This window comes from Orycteropus afer, unplaced genomic scaffold (genome assembly GCF_000298275.1).
Source record: "Orycteropus afer afer isolate SDZICR_OR568_19922 unplaced genomic scaffold, OryAfe1.0 scaffold00048, whole genome shotgun sequence".
Taxonomy (NCBI): Eukaryota; Metazoa; Chordata; class Mammalia; order Tubulidentata; family Orycteropodidae; genus Orycteropus; species Orycteropus afer.
In genome coordinates this window covers 12,163,678-12,173,308 of record NW_006921635.1, presented here as the reverse complement: position 1 = coordinate 12,173,308, position 9,631 = coordinate 12,163,678, and the positions used below count along the sequence as shown (strand labels likewise).

At 36.7% G+C, this 9,631-nt stretch overlaps 1 protein-coding gene across 1 annotated transcript in view; it reads left to right on the top strand.

Moving 5' to 3' along the window:
• Positions 1-9,631, top strand: part of TAOK3 (TAO kinase 3) — a 110,246-nt gene that overhangs the window by 70,055 nt on the left and 30,560 nt on the right. Inside the window, exon 12 of the mRNA XM_007938208.2 lies at positions 6,272-6,406. Within this exon, the coding sequence (XP_007936399.1) occupies positions 6,272-6,406 (135 nt within the window). The remainder of the gene's footprint in view (positions 1-6,271; positions 6,407-9,631) is intronic.

The window sequence follows — 9,631 nt, the reverse complement described above, 5'->3', positions numbered from 1 at the left end:
CGTCTGGTTAGCAAGCAAGTGTTTTAGCCACTATGCTACCAGAGCTCCCACTTGATACTAAAATATAAAATAAGGTGGGAAGTTTTTGCCCTTCTTGATTGTTACAGTCAAGCAGACATATCTTAAATTAGCCGAATCATAGATCTGATTAGCATTTTATATAGGAAGTAAGCTCACTTTTAAAGGCCACGTACAACTAGTGAGACCACGACTTGCAATTAACTGCTCTGCATCCAGAATAAAGGTGCCCTGATTTTAGCAGGACATTCTACGATCATAGATCATGCCTCAAAAATGTGAAGTAGGACACTGAAAAGCATCCTTTGACATCAAAATTTCAAGTTTCTTCCTTCTCTGTAGTCATTGCCTCTCTTCTGGTCTCTCCTAGGCCCTGAAGGGATCCTCATCTAATCTTCCTTCTGAGCAAGACTGATTTGATAAGTTTAAAAGTATATTCTGACAAAACAAACCTTAGCCATTTACTTCTTTCCCCTATGCTCATATTGCCACACTGCTTTTTCCAATAACTGGAGCATCACCTTTTTTCTAGACTGGTAGCTCCTCAAGGATGTCTTTGTTCACCTACCATCTAGCATGGTGTCAGTAATGCTTGATGACCTCACATGAAGGTGGACTTTTCTAGGACGTGATATACATATCATTTCTTGATTATTTGCAAGTGACTCCAGGGCAAACCTTTTTAAAAAGTCACTTGTTTTTGTTGTTGTTGAAAACATACATCAGTTCATCAGTTCTGCATACATTCTTCAACTTGTGCAGCCATTCTTACTTTCCTTTTCCAAATTGTTCTTCCACTATTGATATAAACTCACTGCCCGGTGAGATTCTTATCTAATCTCTCGAGTTGCTGTTGTCAGTTTGATCCCATACAGATGGATCTTAAAAAGAGCACGATAATCAAGGCAGACTATTAACTTCACTAGTTAAGCCTAACTTATTATTTGGTTTTAAGAAGACTTCAGGGGACGTTTTTGCTTTAAGGTTTAAATATTATCTCAGGGCAATAGTTTTGGGGGTTCATCTAGCCTCCATGGCTCCAGAAAGTCTAGAATCCATGAGAATTTGAAATTCTATTCTGCATTTTCTCTTCAAGGCAAACTTTTAATCCAAATTAGCTTCTTTGCTGTTATCTAACCTGCTTCTGGGTTCCCACCATATTCCTACATAATTAATGTGTATGTTGTTGTTATTGTTATGTGCCGTCGAGTCGGCCCCGACTCATAGCGACCCCTCCTTGGGTTTCCGAGGCAGTATCACTACGGAAGTAGGATTGCCCAACCTTCCTTCCGAGGAGTGGCTGGTGGGTTTGAACCGCCAGCCGTCTGGTTAGCAGGCAAGTGTCTTAGCCACTATGCTACCAGAGCTCCCATTAATGTGTATAGCAAATGCAAACAGAATTTAATGTTGGCCTGAGCAACAAAGTATTTTTATGTTGTTAATTAAGAGGTCAGGATCTCTGGTAGCATAGTGCCTAAGGCACTTGACTGCTAACCAGAAGGCTGGTGGTTCAAGCCCACCAGCCTCTCCTTGGAAGGAATGTTGGGCAATCTACTTCATAGAGTTACTGCCTCAGAAACCCAAAGAGGGGTCGCTATGAGTCAGGTCCTACTTGACGGCAAATAACAACAACAATTAAAAGGTCTACTTTTTTTGTCGAAGTCTAAAATTAATTATCTTTCCCTACTGCTACCTTCTGTTAGAATAGATCATAAGGCTTCAAGATACTAAAATATTGTTTTCTGTTATTTTAGGTGAGCCTTCATGTACTCTAGTTATTCTGACCCTCTAAAATATCTTTTAAAATCATTCTACCCTAACTCCTAAAGCTTTACTTGGCCCTTCCTATTAGTCAATGCTACTTTTGTTTTGTTTTTTCCTTTAAAAAAACAAAACAGCTTTCACCATTTTCATGGGGACAAAATAAAGAAATGTCTTTGAGGAGATAGGATGTTCTCATTTAATTTTCACTTGCTTCAGTGGCCTTTCCTATTACTTTTCCTGAAGAGGCAGGCAAGGTCTTTGACTTTTCAATTCACATTTGGCAATGTTAAAATAAATGAACATATTAAGGTGATAAACAGAGGGATCATAAAGCCACCTGTCTACATGAACATCTCTGTACTCAGCTGCCGCTAGTCACCTTTTCCTCCTAACTGTCCTTCCAGGTTAGGTATTCTCTCTCATCCCCAATGTTCCTTGCTTCAGCCCCAGCTTTTCATAATTACATCTCTTTAAGCAATAATTTAATAATGTTGAAATGACCAAAACAAAGGAGAGATGGTGGGTTTGCTGATCTCCATGGCACTAAAAGTATCGGAGTTTATAAAAAGCTTCTCGTCCTCAGGTAACAGCCATTTTTGGATCCACCCCACCCCCAGTGTAAAGGTATGCTCATGTTAGCATGTCACTATTTTACAACATTCTTAGAGTACAGAGTATCAGGTTTTTATGAAATACAAATTTGAATTCTGTTAAATAATCCAAGAGAAAATGTCATTTTCTCCAAATCTCCTCAGACCTCTGTTGAGCTTATTTATTCAGCAAACATTTGCTGAATGCCTACTAAGTACCCAGCACTGTGCTGGGGGCTAGGGAGACTGGGCTTTTTCAACCCACATTCACTCTGCTTCCAGGAGCCCGCATTCTCATACAGGGACTGGCAGTGAGTTTACTAATGATACTGTGATAAAGGTAAACCCAAACCACGGTGGAGCCCAGAGGAATGTCTTCCAGGGTTAGTGTAGAGGTAATCTAGAAACTCTATGCTAGTGACTACACCTTGAATCTTCATTTAGACACTTAGGAAAAACTTCCACATGAAAGTAAAGCCTTCTCTCCAGGGTGTCATAGTAAAGTTGTTTGTGCCTAGTGCTTTATACACGTTACTGTTTCGTATAAAGTTCAATTCTTTTTAATAAAGACTTTGAACAAACATTAAGGTAGGTTTTTTGTTTTTGTTTTTTTAAACTAAAGTTTCTTTTTTTTTTTTTTTTTTACAAGGAAAGAACATTGTAAAGTTACCAGGTTAGCACAGTTAGCACAGGTTTACTTAAAACTAGTCCCCATTCATATTGGTCTTTCAAGGGGCTATTTTGTTTGCTCCTGGATGATAATATTTTAAAGAGAAAGTATAACCTAGCTATACCTTTTGTCTTGGTAAAGTAGAATATGATATTGTTTCTTTAATTTCTAAAATCATTCTTTCAGGAAGCTCTGGACCCTCGTTATCATCATTTATAAATCCCCATTTAGTGCCTAATTGACATAAAATAGAAAATTAACCCTTTCCATTCTTAATTTAACATGTATGCAGTTCAGAAGCTCTGGGAGCCAGGTATAATGGTCAGTTTCCAAGGAACTGCTGGGGCTTAAATAGGTAATACAACCAACAGACTTTGTACCCAATTAATCTGATACTTTAATATATTTGTACTTGCCTCTTAAGTCACATTACCCCCATTTTAAAATTGTTGTTTTATTTGTCTTCATAGTTTGAATCTGTTTTATCCAAAGGAAATTAATATTTTAAAATTCATTTAAATGAATATCTACTGTTGGACTAAATTTTTGCTCCATTTTGTGATCTCTTCTATCATATTTGAAGACTTCTAGTGTTGGTGATCTCTATTATGAAGCTGCTCTGGAAAACTAAAAATTCTTTTATAAAAGGAAAAAAAAAAAAACGATTTTAGCAAGAAACAAACAGTTATACCTATTTGTATTACTTACCTTTAAAGTAGATTAAAAGTTTGGACCTGTTCTACAAACTAACTTCTAATCAAAAATAGACCTCAGTTAGTTACTTCATTAAGTACACATTAACTAGAATAATGTGATTTAGGGTTTCAACTTTTCCCTTGCATTTGTATATTCTTGAACTTATTAAACTTAGAAAATACAATGTGGCTTTTAATTTGATAAGCAGTGTCCTAACCCCAAAGTGCTGATTTTTATCAAAGATAAAATACTAATGATATTAATAACATTATACATATTTCCTCATGAATAAATTTTATTTTGTTCCCTTATGTGCATAGGGTGGGTTCCAGTGTCACTAGTTATATTTGTAGATCAAGTTAATCACATTTTGAAACTTGGCTGCTGCCAAATCATTTGCGGTCTCCCTCAGTCAGTGCGTTTAAGAAATTAGTCAGCTAATACTCACCTAAACTAGGACTTGTTAAGACCTGCAAAACCATAGCCCTCCGCCTAATCTATTTTTCTTGATTGCTGGCATTTAAAGCTTCTTACTTTTCTGGGACTTTAATATCAAGTAAGTTCAACTTTTAGAGATGAATGTAATTTATTAATAGATGTTCAGCAGTGTGAATAGTGGCAAGTCTCAGTGTCTTCCTCTGTAGAACTTACACCGAGTACATCAATTCTACTTCCATACCTGGTCCCTCTTTGCCCAATGAAATAATAGTTCAGAATTCTCAGAAAATCATGTAGAAAATTTCACTGACCCTTCATATATATTTTTGTAAGTTCTAAAATTATGGTTTAAGAGATGCATTTTTAACCTACAGCACTGTCTAAAAGAACTTTTAATGTTCTATACTGCACTGTCCAATGTAGTAGCTATTAATTATATAAAAAAGCTATTCAGCACTTGAAACATATAGTGTGACTGAGGAAATGAATTTTTAAAATTTTTATTTCATTGTAATTAATTTTAATTTAAATAGCCAAATGTGACGAATGGTTACCTTATTCAACAGTACGTGGCAAGTGTGTTCAAGATTCCTTAGTTATTTTTAAATTAAATAGAGTAAATACAAATTTATTTTTATGACTATATTTATTTATCTATTTTATTTTAAAAAATAGAGCAAATACAAAATATAGTAAATAGAAACAAAATCTCTAATAGAGATGTCATGGTAGGTATCACCCCAACATATCAAAGTATTCTAAATGTATAAATGGGAAACAAAAATCAGCCCAGTGAAAAATTTAATCTTGAATCTTACCTTTTACATAAAAACCTGTATGTAAAATTTAATTTCCTTCAAGGAATACATGTTTTCAAAACTTTATACTATAATAATATTTGATATTTTCTAAATTTCTAATTCTTCTTTTTCTGATGAGGAGCAATTATAAAAAATTTCAAATAGTCATAAAGAAAATGCTAAACTGACTGCCTACAAACAATTTCTCCTAAAACCATAGGGCATTGAGAATTATTTTCTCTTTCACCATCCTGAACATGTACTATTTAAAAATCCCCCATGGTTGTACATGTTTTTGAGCTGTTAATTATTATAATATCTTCTCTTCTGAAGGGTGAAAGGGTTAGAAGGACTGACCATCCCATCTTTTATAGAGAGGAGCGTCCTCCTTTGAAAGCATTTTTCCCCTTTAAAAGTCATTTCAGTTGCATTTAAGGAACATCCATTATTATCCTTTCAGGGAATGCTATTTTTTTTCACTGCATATTAAATCAAGATTAATCATCTTTGCCTATCAGAGCCTAGGCTTAATTAAATCAGTGAAGGACATTAAATTCCATCTTTACTCACTCTGGTGACCATACCTATGCTGAGTTGAGGAGGAATTCGTGGAAGTACCATTTGGTTAAAATTGTATGCCTGTCTCTTTAAATCTAAAAAAAAAAAAAAAATCCTTTCTGAAGCTGTAGAGAGAAGGTGCTAGAACTGTGTACGATCATGACTGGAAAGCAGGATCCCTCAGTGACTGCTGAATCTTCCCAGCACAAGATAGAGGGGCAGTTCAGCACAAGCCTACACTGGTTCTAGGCAGAACGATGATCCTACCGAACAGAGCTCAAATAAAATTAAATTGAGAAAGCAGATCTTTCAAGGGAATGAGGCGGAGGCTCGCTTTTATGTTAAAAGCAACCAGCATCCTCCTTGCTAGACATGGACATGACATTTTTAAAGGAATTATTTGGTTACAGCGTTTTAAACAAACTGTTCTAAGGAGTCTGTACATTGCATTGTTTTTTCTATTCTTTTTTTCTTTTGCATATATGTAATTCTGGAGGTAAAGAAAAAGCCTGCCAGGGATTCAGAAGGCATCCCACTAGCGATCAGCTGACATTCCTAACTGAAGGCTGCAATGTGTTGCTTATTCATTTTGTACCGTGGGAGCTGCGGGGACTAGCAGAGAGCTAAACTATGCATTTCAAACAGCAGTGCTTGTGCAGAAAGAGGGGTGAGAGAGAGGCAGCCGGCGAGGAAAGAGCACAGCTGGACTTTCTCCTTGTTTTTATCCATTTCTGCAGGATCATGTATTCATAAGGGATGAGGCGGGCCACGGCGATCCCAGGCCTGAGCCGCGGCCTACCCAGTCAGTTCAGAGCCAGGCCCTCCACTACCGGAACAGAGAGCGCTTTGCCACGATCAAATCAGCATCTTTGGTAAGCAAACACCCCTCTACCCATCTTCCCTTCCTTCCCCTCCTCCCCATCTGGCAGCCTCTCGCCCTCCCTGAGCCTCTCTCGGCTTCATGGATGGGAGGAAAGGAGTCAAGAATGTTTTCTCTCTCCTAATAATTTTATTCATTTAGAAAAAAATCTGTTGGCATAGCAACCAGATTTCAGATATTTTAGCATTGTCTGTGGCATGGGAAAAAAAAAAAAACCTTTGTGTGTGTGTGTGTGTGTGTGTGTATGCTGTGTGTGCAAAATAAAAGGCCTTTGAGATTAAGTTGCTAGCTTATCTGATTTTATGAAAGCTAAAGCTATGTGTCTTTTCATTAAAATAAATAATGCTAGAAAAAAATTTTTTTAAGATACTGATATATGTGTATGCAGGGCACTGTGCTTTTTTTTTTTTTTTAGATGCATGTGTGTCTATAATGTATACATATCCACCAAAAGATAAAACATAATTTTTAAAAACAGGGTTACTGGCCAATGTATATAATTGTAAAAAATAAGATACTTGCTTCCCAGGGATGGATTATTGGTTCCTTCTGGTTCATTCATTTATTTATTGCAACAATGGTAGTGGCTGCACTTCCCCATTTAACCCCTGAAGAATTTCCTGGCACCAATAAAGCAAGAAGGGCTTTGTAGGACAGGATTGGGATGGTTGTGGAAGGAAAGAGACTGTAGGATTCTTCAGCATTTTTACTATTGCAAATGTGATTGCTGGATGCCCTTGTAGTAGCAAAAGGGGTGTGTGCTGGAAGAGTTAGTTTTCATGCCTCCTCCCCTTGGCCCCCCATGCGTGCGCGTGCGCATTCTCACACTCACACACACACACACACTCACATCATTCCATCCTTGGAACTCTAAGCTCTTTTTAATCTTTTGCTTCTGAACCTTGCTTCTCAGCCTGAAAAATTATTGAAATATTAGTTGTTTTGCCCAAATTGATGTTAGAGGTCACATGGGCAGGAAGAGTTAGTGTACACTGCTCGGCTATTACATTTAGAACCTATGATGACATCATCCAAGGCCAACCCAGAAATGATCGTTTTTCTTGTCCTATTTTTTAAACCTGATTTCCACTCTGAATTTCTCAAGTCTTTTAATAGCTTTGATTATCTTTGAAATTGTTAATGAATTATAATCTTAAAAAAACCCAAATACAGGCAAAATGGAAGTTAGAGTACCTACATACTGCTATGTCTGCTGTTGTCTAAAAGCAAGCAGTTGAAGGTAGACTGCTTGTAAATAAGCCCATATTTAAGTTCGTTTAAATAGAAGTTTCTTGTAATCTTCTTAATAGGCAATTTTTCATTTTAAGGGAATGATAGCCTGTGTAATGGAGATCTTAAAATGTCCACTATGTAGTTGCTAATGATTGTTAGGCACCAAAAGACAGATATGCTTTTGAGCCTAAATAAAGCATCATGGAATTATGAAATAATAATCATCTTCGTGCCATGCTATCTGACAATAAGAGGAAATGTGGTATTTTAGAGAACTGTTACTACTTACCACAGACTCTTGTAAGACTTGTATCTTGATCCAGAACTGTTCGTGTTGAAATAAGAGGAGGAATCATGAACACACACTCAGAACCCCAGCCCCATGAGCAGATTTTGCATGTGGAGCAGACATTATAACAAGTCCATTTCCCCTTTGGGTCAGACTCTTCTTTTCTCACTTGCCACACCCTCATACCCACATCATATATTCATGACCTCTCCTACCTCCCAGTAAGATACTACTGCCGTGCCAGGGTGCTTCCATGCTCACATGTGGGCTTACCCAGGGCTACTCTGTGAGCATATCAGCCATCCCCGTCTTCCTCTCTGTTCATGTTGAAGGAAGCTTCCTTACTAGGCCACCTTAGGGCTGTGGGTTCTGACCCTCAAGAACCGCTCTGAATCCTACAGGCTTCAGGATGCCCATCCAGAGAACAGCTGAGCTCAGTCTCTGATTTGCTAAAGGGTTTCTGCCCCCACGATAAGTTAAAAACAGAGTAGCTAACAGGCTGTTTCTTTGACCACAAAATTAGTTGTATTGTGTCGAGCACTTTCTCCAAATGTAATGCTTTGGGAACCATGGTGGGATTGATGGAAGTTTATTGGCGTTCAGTGGTATTTGTATCTAGTGATTTTCAGGGTACAAAAAAATTAATGAGAGAAAAAGTGGTTATAGTATGTGTACAGTTCCACACCCATTTTGGACAGTGTATTGGCATGGATGTTTAAAAGTATATTATCAAGTACTACAGTTCTGCTACCCACTTACACTATTTTAAAGGCTAATTCCAATAGAAATCTGTAAGACTGGAATATCATAAGGAATCGTTTAATTAAAAAATATATTATGAGTCCTATTATTTTATAGATCCCAGTCCAAATGAAAAGGATTAAAAAGTATTTAAGTGATATAAAAGTAAAGGCAAGATCCTAGGAAATAAAGGTCCAGTGTGATGAATAATCAAGTCTTTGTTGGAACCTAACTTCACATCTCATAATTGGGAGCAATCCTTCATTAATTTATTTATTTTGGTTTCATTCTGTCTTTGCACATTTTTAGCAGAGATGCTGACAAACCAGAGTAATCCAAAAGTGAATAGCAAAAATAAAAGGAGGAATTTAGACACTAGTTACTCAATTACTAGATAAGTGATGAGTATGTATCTTAAACAGACTTGCAACCTGACGAAAAATATTATTGTTCCTCGAAATTATTTTAGGAGCCTACCTTTTCTTCACAAACCTTCAAGAGGTCTAGCTGTGTGTTTCTTGCCCTTAACGTTTCTTTCTATATTGTGTTTTTGAATGAGGTATTAACGAGAGTGTAAAGCCTATGGGAAACACATGTTTATTGCTAGGTGTTTTTATTATTTTGGCACCTTAAAGGTGAATTTTTTAATGTGATTGTGCACTGCTGCACAGTTGCATTTGTAACAAAGGAAGAGGAAGGACTGTGAGCTTTGATGCTAGAGGAAACTCTGAGGAAACTTTGAAACTGTCATTTCTGTTTGTGATAATTCTATAGAGGTAGAGATTATTGACCTTATTTTAAAGAAAAAGTGTTTCGTGACAGCTTTTTTTTTTTTTTTTTCCCTTTCTTTTTCTTTTTTTTCTTTAAGCTCACATTGAGCAAATTATTTATCTGGGAAAAGGAGTTGTTGACACTTTTTCAAAATTACTCATTTGACTTCTTGGACATTTGAGA